Source organism: Eptatretus burgeri, chromosome 8, assembly GCF_056783735.1.
Source record: "Eptatretus burgeri isolate ZD-2024b chromosome 8, Ebu_testis_v1, whole genome shotgun sequence".
Lineage (NCBI taxonomy): Eukaryota > Metazoa > Chordata > Myxini > Myxiniformes > Myxinidae > Eptatretus > Eptatretus burgeri.
This window is the reverse complement of record NC_140968.1, coordinates 82967815-82990898: the sequence shown is the minus strand read 5'-3', so window position 1 is coordinate 82990898 and position 23084 is coordinate 82967815. Positions and strand designations below refer to the sequence as shown.

Here is a 23084-nt window from a genome sequence, read left to right as displayed (position 1 = left end):
AATTCCTGCCAATTTCGGTTGAATATCTTGCAATGGAATTGCAAACGTATTCACAATTGTTTCCAACTAATACGTTTCTTGACTTGCTGTGAATGTCCTACATCCACATGAAGGTTTGTCAAATGTGTGCACCTCGACCATTATCATTATTATTATTATTATTATGAGAAACACCCACTCCCTTCTTCAGCAGCCTGGAAGGTGGGGGAGATGGTTGGGGAGATGGTGGGGGTGGTGGGGCAAACAATATTTTTGACATGACTAATAATCCCCCCTGTCTGCAGCAGAGGCCAGTAAACCACTTGCACTGTGGCACATTTTCAGCTGAAAATTCTAAGTAGATTTCCTCCCCTCCCTCTCAGCTCATGGGGGGTGGGAGTGGTTTCATGACCATGACCTGACCCTGGGTACTACCAACAAATATGCAGTTAATTTTATTATTTATGCTCTAACAGGAACACCAAGAACATGGAGAAACGCTCTAAAAGGTGCCGCTAGTGGGTGAACATAATTTCACTTTCCTCATTATATGTAGATCATCATCATCATCATCATCATCATCATCATCATCATCATCATCATCACAGGATAAATTTATTCATGGTTGCAGCCTTTTATGATTCCAATAACTGATGATTCATTAAAGATCGAAATTGTGAAACTTTTATTCTTTGCCAATGACAATGGAATACTTTGCCTTTATTTTGCCCAAATACATTGTTTTGGGTTAAATGGAAGGGTATGGAGAGAGTGACTTCTTACTCTGCACACTTGCAATGTTGAGATAAGTAATTTATCATGGCACAAGTTGCATTTGGATGGATTCCCCGCATTAGAAGGGTCCTTCTGTGGAAAGTATAAAATTGTTTGTGAGGCTGATCTCTGGTCTGTGATGTCGCTGGGAAGTCTTGCATAAACTTAACGATGAAAACCTTGCCAATACATGTCATTATGCCTAAAACTTAATATACCTTTTGTTTAACTTGTCCTTTTTATCCTTTAGATTCAGTGCCATCAACAAATACATTGAAGAACTGGATAACTATACGCAGTTGGTGCTGAACGGCCTGTACACCAATGTCGGACGAGATGAGTGGAAGTTTTCTCATGGCTTGACAAAACATTGGGAGTTCACACCGTTGGTCTGGATAGAGAAATTTCCCAATGGCTTTCGGGTGACGGAGATAGTAAGTGGGAGATGTGAATGGAAAAACGGTACCCTGCCCCAAGTTGTTCCGTCAATGATGGTTTTGCAAGACAACCGCCTTTCCCAAGAACAACCAAAAGGCAATAAAAAGGTCATCGGTTTTCGGCTGGTGAGGCATACTCTTAACGGTCACTCCTACTACCAATTGTGAAATGTAACAAGGTCCTAAAATACATTTTGTGACATAGAAAACAGTCAATAGGCTAAAAGTGGGATATACTGTCGGACCCTGTGGATTCGCTATTCTTGGACCCCGTGTATTCGCTCGCGGTTTGTAAAGTACGATCTGCTTCGACATTCGTGACCCTGTGCTTTGTGTATTTGCAGTTTTTTTCCGCAGTTTTTCATGGGATTTTTGATTTTCCCTCATGAATCACAAACCGTCAGAAACCTATCCCCCCTTTTCTATTGAAACAATGCCCTGCTATTTGCGAATTCACTATTCGCGACATTTTCCAGGAACATATTCCCCGTGAATAGTGGGGTCCAACAGTACTTCGAATATAAAATTATCTTGATTCCTGGAGTGCAATTTATATTGAAAACAGAACTGTATATGCAATAAATATAAAGAATGAAGAATTGTAACTATCATATACAGTACACTTATCAGCCTGGTGTTGGCGTAGTGGTTAGGGTAGCGGCTTGGGATCCAAAAGGTCCTGAGTTCAAGCCCCGTTGGCCGCTTGAATTAATACACACCAGAAGGTTGATTCAGCCTGTCATCCTTCCGAGGTCAGCGAAGTGAGTACCAGTGTACTGGGCCTGGTGTATGCCCCGGTTAAAATAGGTGTACCATATCCCTGTGTCGTAAGAGGCGACCAGGGTTGCATCAGGAAGGGCATCCGGTGTAAAACCTGTGCCAAATCACTATGCGGATCATACGGATGATCCGCTGTGGCGACACCTAACGGGAGCAGCCGAAAGAAGAAGAAGATATACAGTACACTTATCATATTGATAAACACCCATGATTCAATCAGAGCACAACCTTAAAATATGTTGTGACCTTGTTATAAAACATCAATATGATATATCTTGCCAGAATATTCAAAGGATACTTCATGGTTCACTCTTGATAAACTGCTCAAACTAGAATATTTATCACTGTATACAAAAATGTATGTATGTATTCGACAATGTATACAAAAAAAAAAAAATTGTACGACAAACATGTCGTCATTGATGAAATCTGTGTTGGCGTTGTTTTATGGTTATTCTCTGTCTTGGCACTTGTCAACAAAAACGTTCTCTCAGCATTTTCTCAATGTTGATAAGAGGTCCATTGGGTTCCAAACTGGAGTTTGCGTTTCACATTGGCATTTTAAAGTTTTCCCAAATGGAAATGCCTTTTCCACGAACTGCTTGTACTGTATACACATTCCTATTTATGAGCAGACATTCTTTTTGACCCATTCCTACAGTGTGACTTGTCTGGCCATGAGTGCTTGTACAAAGTGTTTAACTGTGCAGTGAATGCCATTCGGGCCTGGTACCAACTGCAGCTGCTCGACTTGCTTGGTGATTTGTCGCAAGCGGACAAGGCCAAACTTGGTTACACAGCTAAGGATTTGATTCATGCATGCATCTTTAGTGGCCAAATTTGTGAAGCCAAGTCACAGGCCAGGTAAGTCTCAAGTAGGGTCCTTGTGATTGTATTTCTCTGGAGTTTGCTTTTGCATTTTAAAGTAAAATAAATAAATAAAATAATAATGTATGAATACATGCAGATAGAACTTACTCCAGTGTTTCAATAAAATCTAATATTTAATTGACTTGAATTGTTTTAAGATATAAAGAGTGACATTCCAAGGTCTCATGCAATAGTCGTTACATCTCAGGTTTTATATATTTCTCCAACTGATCAGGAATCTTTCAAGCTTTTTCCATCCCATTTACGGCAACTGCTACACATTCAACTCTGAGGATGATGATCCTTTACAGGTGTCAAATCCTGGTATGGAGTTTGGTAAGTTGCTGGACTAATACAAATAATTTTAAAATCGAAAATGCGAGTTCATTGATACAAAGTTTTATTTATCCATTCATTTATTTTATTTTATTTTATTTTACTCGTGTATGCATTTTCAATGCATCCTCATGGTTGATGCAGTGTGACACAGACTTTAACGAAGAGTATTACGTATGCAAAAGGATTAAGTGGAGATCGACGTAATTGTGACAGGCACAGAAAATGGCGGGCCAGGAAATACTTTATTCCACACTACATACCAATACGCAAGGCTGTAAATACACCACATTTCCTCCCTTCCAGATGTAATCCCACACCAACAAGTCAACCCACATGACAATAAATCAACATTTTACTCATTTGATGAACCCTAGAAAAGAGCATAATCAAAGACATTACAAGAGCATCACAACAATAGAACACTGCAATCCATCACCTACAGCAGGTAACTGAAATGTACCATCTAGTGGATTGAGCATATGGGTGAAACATACCCTGGCTGGAGATTATGAGGGGATTATTCTGCCCCAAAACTGAATCACTTCACAGATCCAATCTCTGTGGGGCCTTCTGGTGTCTCTGCGGATACCGCCTTGTTCCCAGAGCTATCTCGGTTGGTTGAGATGCAGCACCTGTTGATGCCGGTACAGCATCAGTCTCAGTGGGAACCGCTTCTGCTGGTGCAGGTATCCTCTCAGTTGACCCCGACCCCTCAAACTGCATTCTTACAGGAGGGTCTGCTGATTGGAAAGGTTGAGCTTCACAGCTCAGCCCAGTATCCCACATTTGGTCCACATGCCATTTCCAAACTCAGGGTCCAACAGCAACACCATAATTTAAGGGACTCCATCTCGACCTTACAGCAACAGTTACCCACTTGTGGTCCTGATGGTAGTCGCGCACAAGAACAGGCTGTCCCAGAAATTCATGCATGTTGCCTTTACCTCCATCAAGGGCCCATTGAAAAAGTCTGTCGTTTACCCTTTTTCTGATATTGGGTTTAACCGCATCCAATCTAGTACGTAGTGGTCTGCCAAGAAACATATTTTCAGGACTCTCTCCAGTTGTTGCATAAAGAGTGTTCCGGTAGGATATCAGGAAATGGGACAACTTTGCTTCAATGGTGCCCTCCTCTTCCCTTGCAGATCTCAAAGCCTGTTTGAAAGTTTGGACAAAACTTTCAGCCAGGCTGTTTGTGGCTGGATGGTAAGGAGCAGACCGAATGTGTTTAATTCCATTTCCTTTCATGAAGAGGTTAAATTCATCTGATGTGAAATGAGGATCATTATCAGATACTCGCTGTTCAGGTACATCTTTTCTGGCAAAACTGTCACACAGTTTGGTGATGGTCTGTTGTGACGTAGTTGTCTCATGACATAAATTTCTGGCTATTTGGAATGTGCATCAACCACCACCAGAAACAGTGTCAAGAAACAGCCCAGCATAATCCACGTGTATCCTCTGCTATGGGGCCGAGGGCCACTCCCATGGGTACAAAGGTGATGCCTGTGGCATGTTCTGATGTAGCTGACACCCATCACAGCACTTCGCTATATGTTCGATGTCCTTATCAATTGAGGGCCACCATACGTAGCTACGTGCTAATGCCTTCATCTTTACTACCTCAATGTGTCTTTCATGAAGCTGTCCCAGCACATGACTGTGCAATGATTGGGGTGCAATTACGCGTGTGCTCCACAACAGACAGCCACAATGGGCTGACAGTTCATCCTTCAGGTTGAAAAAAAGTTGAATCTGTTTCGCTTCTGGAGACCAACCCTGAGTGTCAGACTCTACCACTCGAGACAACTCCAGATCACGTTGCGTTTCCTGTCTGATCTCTTCACATGTGACTGGAAGTAATTCAACCTGTGACATGAGAAACACATCAACTGCATCAATATCCTCCTCTGCAGATGGCTGGATGATCTCAAGTGGAAGCCGTGACAGGGCATCTGCATTACAGTGATCAGTCATACTCTTGCATTCAATGGTATAGTCATGTCCAGCAAAAAAAATGAAAAACGTTGCAGATTTGTGGCTGTCATTACTGGTCTGCTTTTGTGAGGGTGGAGGATGGATAGTAGGGGTTTGTGGTCCGTGACTTGGGTAAATGTGCTGCCAAAAACATTATGGTGAAATTTATTTTTCTCCCCAGATAAGAATCAATGCCTCCTTGTCTACCTGCGAGTAATTTTTCTCTGATGAGGTTAATGACCTGGACGCAAAGGCTATTGGTCATTCCTCACAATCTTCCATGACATGAGAGGGTACACTCCCTGGACCATATGGTGATGCATCACTGGCAAGTCGTGGAGGTCTGTTTGGATCACAATGCGTAAGTACTACATCAGAAGCGATCAACGTTTTTACCTCCGTAAATGCCTTCTCGCAAGCCTTTGTGCAATTCCATGTATGTCCTTTCTGTCGTAGCTGGTGCAACGGATGGAAAAGTGTTGAAAATTTTGGAAGAAAACGATGATAATAGTTTACCAACCCGAGGAAGGAGCGAAGTTGTGGGACATCTTTTGGCTTTGATGCTTCGGCCATCGCCTTTACTTTGTCCTATTGTCTTACTTAACCCTTCCGCAGTGATTTCATGCGCGCAATAGGTTAGCTTTTCTTTGAGAAACAGACATTTGTCTGGGTTTACCTGAAGGTTGTGCTGTTTTAGCCTCTGCAAAACCAGTCCCAAAATTTGCAAATATTCTCCGTCTGAATTCCCAGTGATGACTACATCATCAATGAGACATTGTACCTTTGGTATTCCTGCCAATAACACCAGTCTGTTGTACTGGTACAGACCCTTGTGTGTATTGATTGTTAGGTAGTTCTTGGAGTCTTCTTCCATTCCCATCTGAAGATAAGCTTGGCGTAAATCAAGCTTGGAGAGCTTCTTTTCTCCTGCTAATGTTGCCAGTAGATCCTGTACAGATGGTAGTGGGTAATGATCCACCTGAAGTAAGGAATTTATCGATACCTTGAAATCCCCACAAAGCCTCATATCTCCATTTCGCTTCACAACAGGGACCATAGGTGAGACCCATTCACTCCACTCTGCCCTGGAGATAATACCTGTCTGTTCTAATCATTAAAGCTCAGCATCTATTTTTGGACGTAATGCATATGCAGTTGGCCTAGCCTTGTGAAACACTGGCTTACTGTTCATCTTGAAGCTCAACATTGCTTTCGTGCTTCTCAGAGTCCCAAATTTCATCCTTGAAGACCTCAGAGTACTGGTTGAGCAAGTGTTTCAATTGAGCATCGGTCGATCCCGAAATGGTTGAGTTGACATGTATTGACTTGACAGTGTGCCAGTCGAGCTTGATCTTCCACAACCAGTGTCTCCCCAACAAGGCTGAGCCCTGAGTGTCCACAACATACAAATCCAACACATAGGATTGCTGATTTACTGTACCACAACACATAGCTTGCCTTTCGGTTTAATTTGCTTACCGGTGAAAGTACGAAGTACAGCTGTAGTGTTCTTTAGTCTCAGATGATTGTACAGTTTAGAGTACTCGCACAATGAAATGACAGAGACTGCCGAGCCAGTGTCCAACTCCAGACGCAGCTTTCTCCCTGCCACCTAAAGGTGAATCCAGAAGACATCCAGCTTGTTGACATGGTTGGTTCCGATGTTAGCTGCAAGCGAGTCTTCCTGGTCACTGTTACTGTTGCTATGACTCACAGTATGGACATTTGTGTTCGTTTTCTTACCAGGTTTTCGGCATCTTCTTGCAGCATGACCCTTCAAGTGACAGTTATAACACTCCTCGTGTCGGAAATGACAAGTAACAGGGTAGTGTTTCCTTCCGCATCGGAAACAAGACCCCCTGTAATTTCCATCACTCTGGACACAAGACGACCTAGAAGGCGTAGCCCCAGGCTTCGTAGTCATCTTATGGACCTCGGGTCTTCCCTTATTCCATAACTCCACAGAGTCTTTTACAGCAGTTTTTGCAGCAATTACGAGTTCAACAGCTCTCCGGAAACTCAGCTAACTTTCTGACAACAGGCGCTTCTGAATACTCTCACTCGCCAATCCACAGATGAGCCTGTCTCGTAATGTGTCATTTCGACACATTACCAAAGACTATGTCACCAAAGTCGCAGTGCTGAGACAACCTTTTCAACTCAGCGACAAAATCACAGATCAATTCTCCGTCATGCTGATCACATTTGTGGAATCGAAATCTCTGTGAAATTATGCTGGGTTTTGGGCATAAATGATCCCGGAGAATTTTCATCAATTTCCCATTAGGCTTTGTGCATGGCTTGGCCGGAGCAGTGAGATTCCGAAGCAGCTCGTACATTATGCTGCCAAATGCGCTAAGAGATTTAGGCACCTGTCTTTCACCAGCAACGCCATTCACCAGAAAATACAGCTCCAGCCTCTCCGAATATGCTAGCCAGTCTTCCCGCCCTTCCTCAAACGGCTCAATGCTACCGATATAGCCTGCCATATCTTCATGACATGACACAAATGGCGCTCACTCACACTCTGAGTTCCATGGCCTTCGACGCTCCAGGTCCCAACGTTGTCTTGCTGTTCCAGCGAAGCTCAGTGGGCCTTGGACTTGCACAGCAGCTTAGCATAGTTCAAATAACTTTACTACAGCAAAGAAATCCCATCTTCGTCGCCAGTTTATTAACCTCCACCATCTTCGAAGATGGATGGAGGTTACTGTTTTCACCCCTGTCTGTTTGTTTGTTTGTTTGTTTGTGAACAGTATTACGGAAAAACTCCTCGACGGATTTCGACGAAACTTGGTGGGGGGGTTAGGTATGGTCCAAGGATCATGCCATTAAATTTTGGACTTGGACTCCCCCCCCCCAAAAAAAAAAATTGTTAGAGAAAAAATGTTTTTTTTTTGCATTTCTACATGTTTTAAGTGATTTACAACCCCCCCCCCAAAATTGTTACCCCCCCAAAAAAGGAATTTTTTTTGCATTTCTACATGTTTTAAGTGATTTCCAACCCCCCAAAAATTACCTCCCCCCCAAAAAAATTGTTAGAGAAATTTTTTTTTGTGCATTTCTACATGTTTTAAGTGATTTCCAACCCCCTCCCCCCAAAAAAATTAAGAGAAAAAATTTTTTTTTTTGCATTTCTACATGTTTTAAGTGATTTCCAACCCCCCTCCCCCCAAAAAAATGTTGGAGAAAAGAACTATAACTGTCAGCACTGTTGACATCATATTTAATGAATAAGATACAAGGTTCACTTGAGTGACCCAGCAGTATTGGCGGCGGAGGTTTTGCACTCTACCGAGTGCTCCCCCTCAAGTTAACCTCCGCCATCTTCGAAGATGGATGGAGGTTACTGTTTTCACCGCTTTCTGTTTATTTGTTTGTGAACAGTATTACGGAAAAACTCCTGGACGGATTTCGACGAAACTTGGTGGGGGGGGGGGGGTTAGGTATGGTCCAAGGATCATGCCATTAAATTTTGGACTTGGTCCTCCCCCTCCAAAAAAAATTGTTAGAGAAAAATATATATTTTTTTGCATTTCTACATGTTTTAAGTGATTTCCACCCCCTCCCCAAAAAATTACCTCCCCCCCCCAATTTTTTTTTTGCATTTCTACATGTTTTAAGTGATTTCCAAGCCCCCCCAAAAAAATTGTTAGAGAAATTTTTTTTTTTGCATTTCTACATATTTTAAGTGATTTCCAACCCCCCCCCAAAAAAAATTGTTGGAGAAAAAAATTTTTGCAACTTTTTTTTCAACAAAATTTTGATTTCTTTTTTTTGCATTTCTACATGTTTTAAGTGATTTCCAACCCCCCCCCCCCCCCAAAAAAAGGTGGAGAAAAGTATAACTCTGTCAGCACTGTTGACATCATATTTAATGAATATGATATAAGGTTCACTTGAGTGACCCAGCAGTATTGGCGGCGGAGGTTTTGCACTCTCCCGAGTGCTCCCCCTCAAGTTAACCTCCGCCATCTTCGAAGATGGATGGAGGTTACTGTTTTCACCCCTTTCTGTTTGTTCGTTTGTTTGTTTGTTTGTGAACAGTATTACGGAAAAACTCCTCGACGGATTTCGACGAAACTTAGTGGGGGGGGGGGTTAGGTCTGGTCCACGGATCATGCCCTTAGATTTTGGACTTGGTCCAAAATCCAATATGGACGCTATGGCGGCCAATTTGAAAAAATATTTGAATTTTTTTTTTTGCATTTCTACATGTTTTAAGAGATTTCCAACCCCCCTCCAAAAAAAATTGTTAGAGAAAAAAAATCTTTGCAACTTTTTTTTCAACAAAATTTCGATTTCTTTTTTTGCATTTCTACATGTTATATCTGATTTCCAACAAAAAAACATGCCAAAATTATAATTGCAGCTGATTTTGGAACTTCAGGTGGATATACCCATGTAAAATCAATTTCTGTCTCAAGGAATCTAGTTATGACGAATGAATTGAGTATGTAAAAGTTAAAAGTGAAAGGGAAAGTTGCAAACTATAACTCTGTGAGCACTGTTGACGTCAAATTGAATGAATAGGATATCAGGTTCACTTGAGTGACCAAGCAGTATTGGCGGCGGAGGTTTTGCACTCTACCGAGTGCTTCCCCTCTAGTTACGTATGTAATAGGAGTAAGTGGAGCTTGGCATAATTATGACAGGCATTGGAAATGGAAGGCCAGGAACCTCTTTATTCCACACTTCGTATCAATACGCAAGGCTGTAAATAAACAAAAAAGAGCATCAATGTAAATGTTGGTGATGCATTCAGATAAACGGTTTTCTTTTGTGTGTCCAAAGTTAAAGCTCGTTGAAGAGATATAACAGTAGAAAGCAGGGAAACACATCAACGGCAGAATAAGGGGACACTTGGAGAAAGAATGGATGAGGGAAAGAATGAGAACAAGGTGATGGGGGGTTAATAAGCAGACAGTGTACATTGTGTATTTGTTTCTAATAAACTGTCATTTCTGAGTCATGTTAATGGACTATATGATGCACTTTAAACACCTAAGATGATAGCTCCAAATATATTTTAGTTTTGACAATAGTGTGACAGATGGGAGGAGAAGCTACAATTTTCAGGAGACAAACAGTGAAGCTTCATGGAGATAAGCAAATTTTTGTATGAAGTCCTTGTTGGTGTTCTTATCTGAGTGCATTCATTGTCCTTGTAATTCATGTAAAAAGACACGATCTTCTAAAGTCCTTGTCCGAGATGTATAATGTACTCCGAGATCATTATTTAACAATCAAATTTGCTGGTTTTTTTCAGTTTTATTCCAATCAAATCAAAGACCAAATACTACATTGGAGGCATCATAAGGAACCCGAATAAGCAAATAGCAGCTTATTTTTGGCTAATTTACAATGTTCTATATTCTTAGGATAAATTTCCAATTGGATTGTTCAAGTTTTTATACCACCGAAATACAACAAATTCCTCCTACCTACATATCAGGAGTGTTGTGGAAAACTATGAAGAAAAGCGTTGATGGCACTGACCTTCGTTGCACAGCACAATTTGGTTTGGGGTCTTTTTTGGTGTGAACAAAGGACCAGAAAGATCTTTGAAGGAGTTCAGAAGCAATCAGAAGCCACACTGTCAAAATTTGGAAGCAATTTCTGGAGAAACAGTCTTTTCTGTGATCCAGTGTAACCTGTTGTTCTAGTCAACGATGGTAACAAAACTTGTATTTATTTATAAGGTAATGTCATCGCGTACCATCTGTCCATCCGTCTTCTTTTTCGACTTCTCCGGCCAAACGCTGGGTGGATCCAGCTGAAATTTGCAGCAACGTTCCTTTCTTGAATGGAAACAGAAATTGCAAAGCTCATTCTGGTTACATGAGGTCAAAATGGCCGACTTAGTAAATGTCTTCAAAAATCTTCTTCTCCAGACCCACCAGTCAGAATGCTACCAAATTTGGATTACATTAGGTCAGGGTCTTGATAAATTGCAAAGGTCATGCCAGTCACATGATCAGAAGTGTGTCAAAATGGCCGACTTCGTCATTTTTTGGGAAAATCACATAAATTCCTTCAAAAATATTCTTCTCCAGACCCACCAGTCAGAATGCTACCAAATTTGGGTTACAAAATTAGGCCAGTGTAGGGATGTGAAATTGCCGAAATCATTCGGATCACGTGACTGGAAGTGTGTCAAAATGGCCGACTTGGTCTACTTTTGGGAAAATCGCAACAATTCCTTTAAAAATCTTCCTTATCAAACCCAACAGTCAGGATGCTACCAAATTTGGGTTGCAACATTAGGCCAGGGCCCAGGTAAGCTACAGGTGCAGTGGTCTTATTTTTTTTTGTTGTTGTTTGGGTTGTTCTGAGCATTTTGAAAATGTGCTTTGGTCACTGAAAACCAAACATTGGTGATGATGCAATACAAAGTAATTTTGGGGTTTTCTTCACTTGTGATTACTGCAGGCCAATTGTTTTTGATAGTCGCAAAGTTTCATCAATCCCTATCTTTCGATTTTCTTTTAGGTATGAGTTTGATTCTTAGCATTGACCAACATGACTACATCCCACACCTCATGAGCTCTGCTGGAGCCCTTGTAATGCTGCATCCACAGGGTTCTTACCCATTCCTGCAGGAGGGAGGAATCCACATCTTGCCTGGCATGGAAACATCTGTGGGAATTGAAGTGGTGAGTGACCTTTGCTCGAGCACACAAGTTCTCAATTGTCTGCATCTCTCATGTCGTAAGTTGGCGTTTTTACCTCCGCCACCAAAGGTGAAGGAGGTTATGATTTCACCCCTTTCTGTCTGTCTGTCTGTCTGTCTGTCTGTTTGTTTGTTTGTTTGTCTGTGTATAGGATATCTCAAAAAGTTGTGGATGGATCCGGATGAAATTTTGTTGACAGGTTTGTTGTGTGACAAGGGCAAATGGATCTGGATGTGATAAATTTTAAAGTGATCCTTCACCATTGAGAGATCGGGCTAAACTGATATTTACCACGATATTTCAAAAAGTTGTGGAGGGATTCGGATGAAACTTGCTATGAGGGGTTGAAAGAAATATTCTATACAAAAACCAAAGCAATTGAGGGTAGAAGGCTTTTCACTGATAGTGAGACTACATGTAGATACAGCAATGGGAAAACAAACAGAAATGGGATAAATATATTATGGTAGTGATAAATAAAAAATGGGCCCACTGGACCTGTAGCTTATCTGGGCCCTGGTCTAATGTAGTAACCCAAATTTGGTAGCATTTTGACTAGTGGGTCTGGAGAAGAAATTTTTTTGAAGAGATTTACAAAGTCTGCCATTTCGACCTACTTTAAGTCACATGACCAGAATGAGCTTTGCAATCCCCATTATCAGTCAGGAATCTTGTTGACAAATTTCAGCTGGATCAGCACAGTGGTTTGGCTGGAGCAGTTGAAATAGGAGATGGATGGTACGGACGGTGCACGATGACAACACCTCATCTGGAATTCCGCTTCCAGATAAGCTGAGAAACGTGATACAAAATGGTGGGCATAGTTGCCTGTATTAAGCTTTGGACTAGGAGTGTGATTGAGCAGACTGAGGGAGGATGGTATACAAGTGTTGGGGGGGGGGTTGGTAAATCCACAAAGGATTGGATGTGTGCAGTCACAATGAGGGGGTGAGCTTATGAATCCTGGATAGATCACCAAGAGTCGGAGATAAAAGCCAGAAGAGTGGTTGGAGAAAGCAGAAGGGTCATCAACCTGCCTGCAATGAGAGAGAAGCACACCTGTTGCTCTTGCTTATTTGTGTGAGATCCAAATGATGTTGAGAATTTTGGATTTTGCAACATCAAGGAGAGATGGATGTGAAGTGTGGGTCCTGCCCCATAGGAGAGAACAGTTCTCAATTGTGGGATCAACAAATGCCTTTGTAAGCTGTAATAAGTTCAGATTTATTTGGAAAGGAGATGGCCAGAGATGCCATTCTGGGGGTGGATTTTGCGGCCAGTTTTGATACGTCATCCCAGAAGAGGTCTTGGCTGTTAATGAGGCCGAGAAGTTGATTGACAATTTTTTTTTTTGGCAATCTCCAAATCTGTGTCCACAAGACTGATCATTACTGTTCTACAAAAAAAAATTCCCTCTCAAATTCTCTGAAGTCTAAAGTCTTCATTCACACAATACTTGAATTGAGGTTTCATTTGGAGAATTTTTTTATAATTCTATTTATATGACGCTCTATTAGTTTTGAAGCAACTTTTGTTTTTCAGTGTAATCTCTTGTGGTGTTGATGTTTTTGGAACAGGAGGATATTGAGCTTCTTGGTCCGCCTTACAGCAACTGTACGAAGGATGGTCTGGATCTCAGTGTACCCAACCTCTACAACATGACCTACTCATTTCAGGTTTGTGTAGTTTTCTGCAGTCACAGAATAAGTCACCAAAGTGAACTTTGACAATAGGTTGGAAATAAATACAAAACTGCATTCATAATGAAGTGCATGATCAGTATTTTATTTTCAACAATGAAAGTTGCCTGAAATTAATGTCCTCTTCACTCGTGTACCAAATTTACTTAAAATTATTTCAAATGTCAACTTGCCTGATAAAAATGTACTTTTGCTTAATGAAACAAAATTCTACCTTAAAACCATTGCAGGTTTGCCTCTCATCTTGCTTTCAAATGCACATGGTGAGGGAATGTGGATGTGGTTACTATCTATACCCACTTCCTCCTGGGACAGAATACTGTCAGAAGAACAGCCATTGGGGTATGTCTGGGTGTGATTTGTAAGGTTGTGGACCATTGATCATCTACCTTTATCACTCCACCTGAATAGTTGTGTTCGATGGTCATCCAACGTTGTGGACACCGTTCGGAGCAGTTTTTCGGATTGAATACTGTAGTCCAAACTTTAGGGATGGTGCCCAGCTGATGATGCAGATGGTCATCAAATCAATTACTCGATGAGCTTTCATCTTCATCTTCATATTTATCACCACAAGCTTGTTAGCACACTGCCCTTTGGGGTTGTTATTATAAATTTCCAATCTGATGTTACTGAGGACATGTTGGGCTCTACAAATCAAGGATTTGGTAAAAGCACCCTTCATCCCATGTGGAGACAAACAGCTTTCAGGCGTGTGCAAAATCCTTGCATTTACAGGTCATTTTTTTTTGTCCTGCTGATGAAACAAAAATGTTGTCCAAGGTTTTTGTGTCAATATGAACTTATTTAAATGGATTGTTTCCATCCCCACAATGTTTCTTTTTCATAGTGGTCCTTGGCAATGCCCTGTGGATAGATGTCTTATTGTCTTCCTTTCTCATTCTTGATTTTCCTGCATGGTGGTGAAGACACATGTCCAAAGAGCGAAGATGCATTTGATGTTACATACATGAAAGACGAGCATGTGATAAGCAAATTAATTATGTGTAGGCTGGCAGGGTTTTTATTTTGATGATTGTGTTGGCAGCATACTGTTACTACAAGCTCTACAATCGCCTCTCACATGAAAATACAAGTTGTATGGATGCCTGCAAGCAGCCGTGTAGGTGAGTCTGTATTGTCAAAATAGTACAAGGTGTCCACAAATTACTGTTCCAAATTAAAACGATAATAAAAAAAAATGATGAAATGGGATACAATGATGTGGTTTGCTGCATGTGAAAGAGCATTTCTGAAAGTTTTATTATCAGGATCATGCTCCGAATCTGAATGGACATACGACAATTGCTCTCAAATGACTCATTAACATGTTCAACATTTTCAACACTTGTGCTTTGTAGGCATGTCTAATTCTTACACAGGATGCTACCAGTCTTCATAAACTTTTAGTTCCACTCACGAAATCATCTTTCTCGATAGTGGCTGTCTTCCATAGATCACACTGAAGCTTCGTTGAACGAGTGTAGCTGATTTGGTCTCGATACACCAGGCAACATACTGTGCTTTTTCTTGCGGGAGTGCCATTCACATTGAATGTGACGTCACATGACAGAAGATGCCCTGAAACAAAAAGGTCAATAAAACTTTGAGACATGTTCATTTACATGCAGTGAATTCAGGTCAGGTCAGGTATGGGAGCATGCAGCAGAGCAATGCGTCGCTGCATCCACTTTCCACCGGTACTCCACGGGCCTCCGTCTGGCCAACCCACCGGCAGATGCCTGGCCCATCCCCATCTCATTGAGGTGCAGATCAACCAGCTGCAACCACGAGGCACATGGTCGGCCTATTGGCCTCCTCCACTCATGAGGCTCCCTTGCTGAGAGAATCTGATGAGCAGGATCAGTGTCAGGAAAATGAGCCACATGTCCATATAGCCGAAGCTGACGCTCACGGACTATGCAGGTAACAAATCTCATTTGAGTCGCTCTCAGCAACCGCTCGTTAGACACAAAGTCCGACCAGCAATAGATGAAGGATTTTCCAAAGAGACCTGGTACCAAAGGAATTAAGTCTCCATCTCATAACCTTGGTCAGAGTCCAAGCCTCACATCCATAGAGCAAGAATGGAAGCACCAAGGACCTGGAGACTCGGACTTTCGTCCTCCCGCACAGGTACTGGCAGCGCCACACCCCATTATCCAGTGAATCCATGACTCCCCACGCTCGACCCAGACGTCATTTGACCTCTGACTCACAGCCAGCAGAGACATGAATATCACTGTTGAGGTAAGTGAATCTCTCCATGACCTCAACATCCTCACCACAAACAGGTACAGACAGGACAGCAGCATCGAAGATGTCATTGAAAGCTTGGATCGTAGTTTTGACCCAGGAAACCCATAACCCCAGCGGCTCTGACTCCTAATTCAGCACCTCGAGGGCCCCCAAAAGGATATCTAAAGTCTCTGCAACGATACTGAATCATCAGCGAAATCAAGGTCAGAGATATTGACATTCCCAAATGATGCACCGCAGCTTGATCTCTCCAACATCCTCCCAAGAATCCAGTCCGTACAAGTGCTGAAAAGTGTGGGGGCCAGTACACACCCCTGATGAACTCCAGTAACAACTGGAAATAAGTCAGAGATGGTACCACCACACTTCACAGCACTCTCAGTACCAGAGTAGAGTTCAGACATCAGATCGATCAGTTTTGGTGGTACCCCACGAAGGCCAAGAATTCTCCAGAGGGCATCCCCATTAACTGAATTGAACACTTCACAGAGAAAAACATAGGCTCAAGCAGCCCCTGCCAAAACTCTCGTCTGCTTTCGGTGAGGACCCGAAGAGCAAGGATACGGTCAATCATTGACCTCTTTGGTGTAAAGCCTGACTGCTCTGGATGCTGGTGCACAAGCAGATGGTGGCGAACCCTATCAATAATTTTTTGAGCAAAGACCTTCCTGGCACTGAGAGCAGCATCACCCCTCGGTCATTGTTGCAGTCCTGGCGATCACCCTTCCCTTTCCAGAGAGGGACAACAAGGCCCCTCTTCCAGTCAGTTGGGATGATGCCTGTGTTCCAGGCAGAGCACAAAACTGCATGCAACGACACGAGTGCAGCATTTCCACCAGCCTTGAGAAGTTCAGCATGGATGCCACAGATCCCTTGAGCTTTACCCCATTACCCCATTCACCACAACCCGTGTTTCAACAAGCGAAGGTGGACCCCAGTTGATGGGAGGGTCAGCACCAGGGATTGTAAAACCCCTGACGTCCAACTCGGCATCTGATGGATCAGCCTGGTACAACTGCTCAAAGTAACTGGCCCAGCAGGCCTTCACTTCGGACTCCTCTGTCAAGAGCCTACCACTCTCTGCTCTCACTGCATACACGGAGGGATGGGCTTGGATGAACGCAATGCGCGAATTCCCCTGTAAGCAGGACGAGAATCATCTGACCACTGGTGATGCTCAACCTCCTCACAGATTCCTCACACATAGGCCTCCTTGTCCACCCTCAGTACACGATCAGTTTTATGCCTCAGCTCCCTGAACAGCTCAGCTCTGCCATTCAGCCTGGCCCTGTGACTCTGGTCAATGGTATCCAGTGTCCCTTGAGAGACAAAATTCTTCTTTGCCCAACAGTGAGTTCCAAACATCCACCGGCAACATCAAGGACAGTGGTCTTGAAGGTACTCCACAACTCTTCAGGACCTCCCAAAGCACCCAGACCCCCAAATCTCCACTCAGCTTGTTTGCAAACTCCTCAGCTACCCTCTCATCCTTGAGCTTGACAACATCCAGCTGAGGCTGGGATGGTACCATTTTCCTGGATTTAAGGTGCAACTTCAGAGTTGTTACAACAAGCCCGGTGGTCAGTATTGAGGAACTGAGCACTCCGGTAGACACTGCAGTTCTGGATCATCCTCCAGCGACCATCAACCAGAACATGGTCAATCTCCTTTGCCACACCCCCAGCGTTGGAATACCAAGTCCAGCGATGAGTTTGTGGGTGCTGAAACCATGAACCAGCCACCCTAAGTCCATGACTTCTTGCAAAGTCAAGGAACTTAGTGCTATTCAGGTTCACAGTTCCAGACCCTTGGGGACCAACACACGTCTCATAACCATCCCTATCAGTTCCAGTCGATGCATTGAAAACCTCCAAGACTAGAAGTGCATCTCGTTTCGGGCACTGATGAACCACAGACTCGAGCGTGGCGTCGAATGCTTCCTTGACGGTGAGTTCACTCACCTCAGTCGGAGCATAAACAGAGACCAGGGAAATGACACCTAAGGAGTGACGAATCCTCAGTGTCATAACATGCTAATTGACCAGTGTTACCCCAATTATCATGGGAGTCAGCTTATTGGACACAGCTACAGCAACTCCCTGGACATGGTAAACATCAGAGCGACCAATCCAATAGTAGGTGTAACCACCCACCATTATCTCGCCGCAATCCGGTCTCCGAACCTCAGAGAGAGCTGCAATACCGATGTCCAAATGCTTGAGCTCAGATGATAACATAGACAGGTCATCATCCTCTCTTAGGGATAGGATATTCCAGGCACCCACCCTAAGGGACTGCCTCAGGTTAACCCAAAGAGACCACCGTCTGGTGGACGACACATCAGCACCACTCCAACACACTCTCCCGCAATCTGACCTGGGAATGTTACCCCGTGGTTTCCCTCCTATCATCAACGATTATGGATCCCGAAGGATTTGCCCCAATCCCGTCATCTGGTGAGCTGCCCTGCGAAGGGAAGCTGCACAGGAGGTACTCCCATGGAGTGGGTTTTCAGATTTCTTTACGTTTTTGTGTTTTGTGGAATGAAGGGTTTTACAGTGGCCGGAGTGCAAATCCTGCCACCAACCTCCTAATAAGAATTAACTCGACTGCAGGAGGACGTCCGCAGACACAGTTGGGTACTAGATATGGATGGCCGTTGGCTCACAAGGAGCTCCTCCGCCCTTTGCCCCTTTTCCATTGTTGCAGCGAATCGCATTGTTATATCCCATTTCATTGTTTTTTTATGTTTGAATTTGGAATGCTAATCTGTGTACACCCTTCATATTAATCTTTTTATTACATTGTTATCCCCACACTTTAGAAAAAAGGGGGGGGGGTTATAATCAGCTCCATCTGTCTGCCTGTCGATCAAGCTATCTACTGCTAAATGGTTTGGCAGAAATTCACCAAACTTGGTAATTGTGATCACCACATGGCAAGAAGGTGCAAGAACAGAGTCGTTCCCCGCCCCCCCCCCACCTCCAAACCACCTCCGGAGCCCTCAGGCAGGGTAAAAATGACAAATACCAAAAAATGTAATTATGGGCATACTTTAAAACATTTTTGAATGAAAGTTTGTAGATGCAATATACATTGGTGGTTGCATGGGATACGTTGGTTTTGACTCCCGTTTTTTGGGGTTTTGACTCCCGGTTCATAGCCCCATGGTTACAGGGGTGAAAACTGATAATTATTTTCAACTCAAAATTTGATATCGGGTAATTCCTGGTGGAACATTTTTCCATCTTTCAACCTTGCTTTAGGTTGGAAGCAAGGGGATTTGAGATGTCACGCCTTTGACTTTGCCCTCGTTTGAAAATGTTGGGAGACTGTGCAATCCTATATGTCTTTTCACAATCCAAACAATGCCATCCTGGAATTAAAATCTCATAGGAATCGACAACTTATTGTTTTGGCTAATTTAATTATCCAAATTGGATTCATTTAAACTGTTCTCATTGTTCAAAATTCCACATCGTGTGTGCTTCACCGCACGTATCTGCAAAACCATTGAATAAAACCACTTCCCTGCATTGTAGTATTCTTACAAAGTAAATATTTATGCCTTCCACACAATATCAGATCGATGGAATGAATTTTTTTTGTGTGCATAATAATTGTAAACCTAAAATATACTGTAATAATGTGATGGATGGTTTTCTATTTGTCTTAAAGGAAAACAAAGTATCTGTTGTCACTTGAGACGGACTGAAGAAGTAATTCACTAACTGGGACATGTGTCTACATCTGATTATGACCCAGAGTCAGAATTCTTTGGAACACTATTTAAAAGCACATAAATTTTGCATCCTTGAACTAATCCTGGAAAGGCTGCTGCTGCCCCTCCAACCTCAAATTGCCCCTCACAATCTATCCCTTAGAGCTTGGGCTCATCATGAGCCATTTATTATTTTAGATGGAAACAAATCCACTTGGTCCTGGTACCATCCAGCTCTTCAACACAAGCAAGGCACATGCGCTGAGTTCCGTGGAATATTACTTTCCAATCTGGGCCAGAGATCTGGGAATAGTTTTGAGAACAATGTTGGAGACGTATTTGAAACCAATGCCGTCGGCATCCTCAAGCTCTCATGGCAAGACAGGATGAGGGTGCAAGGCCCGATGCTCTGGCACCTACAGACACAAATTTGTTCTTGTTCCTGCAGTGGTGTTTATTTGGGTGTATTTGTGTGAGCAGAAGTGCCTATCTTCATGTTTTTGTCTGAAGTTATTGTTCTTTTGAAGAAATAAGGAGGCTGAAAGACTCTGTCTCTCTGCCTCTGACCTCTTCTGTGTGGTTGCACATATTCTTCCAACAGCCCACTTCTTGTCTACCTTCTTTGGTCCAGACTGCCCATGCACCTGTATCATTTTTTTTTACTCCTTTTGTTGTGTCTATGGAATAAGTTTTTAACAAAGGTCGAGTTTACCTCCTCATTGCATCCCTCAACATGGTAGCTCATTGTGAACTTGTACCTTATCATTTGCCTAACTCTAACCATTTTCAAATCGAGCCTTCCCTGTTGCACTATGACTGTCCTATTTTAATTTGTTTTCCAACTTTTCCATTGTTGATTGGTTTACTGTACAGCTATTTAAAAAAAAAAACGTATTAATTGTGTATATATTTTTTGTTTGCTTTTCCATGAGCTTTAACATCAACATTAAAACATTGCTATTGCCTGTTGCTATTATCTTGATATGCTCAACTGGTTTATTGTTTGGCTTGGCCATTTTTATTTTTTTTTCTGCAAATTTCCTCCTTTGCACAGTGATAAGGATTACCAAATGACCATCTCCATGGCAGATTGGCCTTCTGAAACCTCTGAGGTAAGGTCACAACCTGAAAAGAAAGGAATGAATAATTTGCAAATTGCCTTCTATGGTCTGCTTTTGTCATTTTAGCATAACAAGGAGGTATTACCGATGATCTCTTCCCCCCTCCTCCCATCGCACCCAACACTAGGGTGCATCAAAACATTATTGGCGACAGCAACAAGCCCCTCTAAAGCAGCTTTGTACCTTTCCTCACTTAATTAATTTTCTTGAATAGATAGAATCTAACCAACTATTTATGACATGTTGGCGTGCTTACAAGTCAGGTTGCAAGGTCATTGGTTGCACAGTGCTGAGTTGGTAGCAGTTGTATATAAATAAATGAATGTAGCTGTGTTGATGTTGATGAAACAAAAATCATATTTTGTTTGTTGGTTTCGTATGTTTGTTTTTCTTTTCAGAAATGGATCTTTCACATTCTCTCCAAGGAAAAGAACATGTCTGCTGGAACAAAAATAAACAGGTACATACAATAATCTGAAGATTTTTGTTTTTTGTATAAGTAGTCAAGGCTCGTGAAAGAGCTCGTACACTGAATGGATCAGGGTGTAATGGGACAAAAACCGGCCGCAAATCACGCATACATGGGGTGGACAAGGTGGCTATAGAGGATGCAAGGGGTGGACAAGATGGATACAGAAGGAAACTCCAAGGAGGGAAAACTGGAAAATTGGAAGGAGCGATTTGGGTGGGATTATCGAAAGTAGAAAAGATCATGGTTTGGGATCAGGGATGATCTGAGATGGTGGTAAACACCTGTCTTGAAGACCTGGAGAGAAGATTGAGATTGAAGAGGATGTGGAGGTTGGTTCCACAGGCAGGAAAAAAGAGGAAAAGGAGAAAAAGAGAGGAGAAGTGAACAGTGATCCCGGATTTAGGTAGTTTCACCAGAAGAGGTTTATGGTGGACCGTGTGAGCCCTGCAGAAATCTGGGGTGGGGGGGGGAGAGAAGAAAGCAAAGAAGGAGCAGAGGGTGCAGGACCAGAAAGGAGGTGGTAGAAGACAGAGACCACTGACCTGCCTGCGATGGCGAAGTTGTAGATGGAGATAATGGATCAACAATATGTACGGAGGTCATTCTAAATGTTCTGTTACCCCATCAACATGAGGGACGTAGTAAAATTTTTAAATGTTTATTCATGTCATATTATCTCTCTCCTCTTTAATGCATTTCATCCAGCAGTCAGACAACCTGTTGATCTCAGCATCGAGGCCTTCCTTCTGAAATGTCGTTAATGTACTGAAAGAGGTCATGGCTGCCTTAACAACTTGAGCGAATACCAAATGCTTTATTGAAGCTTGATGAATGGGGGAGGAATAGGAGGGAGGATAGTGTGGAGGGAGAGTGGGGGAAAGGAGTTGGAGTATGGAAGAAGTGGGTGGGAGTTTAGCGGAAGAATAGGGAGTGCAAGATGGAGGAGGGGTTGGGAAGGGAATGGCATGGAAGAGGAGGGGTTGATGGAAGAAGACTAAGGATGAGGAAAGATATGTAATGAGTTAAAGTCTAAATTGTTTTGCATTAAATCATTGCAAAAATACTTATGTTGTATCAACTTATCACTTGTCTCATCTGTTGTGCACCCAAGAAAGGGAAGTACATGTGTTTCTGTCATTCGAGTTTGGTACTCATTCAAAAAATAAACTGCGGTTCTGGTGAAATTCCAGGAAAAGATACCATCTTTGATTACCGTGTGCTTTTGAGATGTTGTGCAATGGCCTGTTTTGTTTCGATTTGTGTTGGACATTGAAATTATCAAATTAGAAGCATCAATGTAGAGGGTCCAGGGCCATTACCCTCGGCCCAACTAGTAAATGGAGAGTCAGTAGTTTGAATCAATTCAATAGACAATTGGATGCAGGTGTGATGTGTGAATGATGGACCAAATGATCGTTTTCTGTTTTAAAATGACATTCTCAATAGATAACCATCATGTATGAAACTTTCCTGATCTTCACGAAATAATATTTTTTAAAAAGGTTACAAATGAGAAGTTATTGTTGGTCATATGGGTTCGGTTTCATCCAACATGCGACATGATAAAACAAATCTTGTTTTATGTTGAACATTATTTACCTTTGCTGCAGTCGATAGATACATCATTTTTCCTGTTATTGGCCTCCATTGCTGAAATGTAGTTAACTGTGAAATGGATTTTGTGACTGTAATATCATTATTCAGTTTGAATGTGGCTCCAAGTCATTTTGTAACTATCATTGTGTTTGCTGAGCAGGAACGACATTATGAAACTAAATCTGTATTTTGAAGAATTTAACCACAAGACTACGAAGGAGTCACCAGCACAGACGGTAGGTTGTGAGTAATTGTGTCGATGTGATAACAGACAAGCCTTCATACACCTGTTTGTATATGCTGTTTCACACTCGGTTGATAATATAAGAGGCCATGTGTATAAAAACAGTAACTCATGGAATTGTTGAGCTTATAGATTAGATGA

At 42.4% G+C, this 23084-nt stretch overlaps 1 protein-coding gene across 2 annotated transcripts in view; it reads left to right on the top strand.

Moving 5' to 3' along the window:
- Positions 1-23078, top strand: part of LOC147022170 (epithelial sodium channel subunit beta-like) — a 36391-nt gene extending 13313 nt beyond the window's left edge. For both annotated transcript variants that reach the window (XM_085892825.1, XM_085892824.1), the window contains exons 3-12: positions 1004-1316; positions 2632-2834; positions 3076-3176; positions 11649-11812; positions 13408-13506; positions 13761-13872; positions 14579-14657; positions 20565-20622; positions 21030-21091; positions 22860-23078. In XM_085892825.1, coding sequence (XP_085748951.1) covers positions 1004-1316; positions 2632-2834; positions 3076-3176; positions 11649-11812; positions 13408-13506; positions 13761-13872; positions 14579-14657; positions 20565-20622; positions 21030-21091; positions 22860-22950 — 1282 coding nt within the window. In that variant the 3' untranslated portion in view covers positions 22951-23078. The remainder of the gene's footprint in view (positions 1-1003; positions 1317-2631; positions 2835-3075; positions 3177-11648; positions 11813-13407; positions 13507-13760; positions 13873-14578; positions 14658-20564; positions 20623-21029; positions 21092-22859) is intronic.
- Positions 23079-23084: the final 6 nt, after the last annotated feature.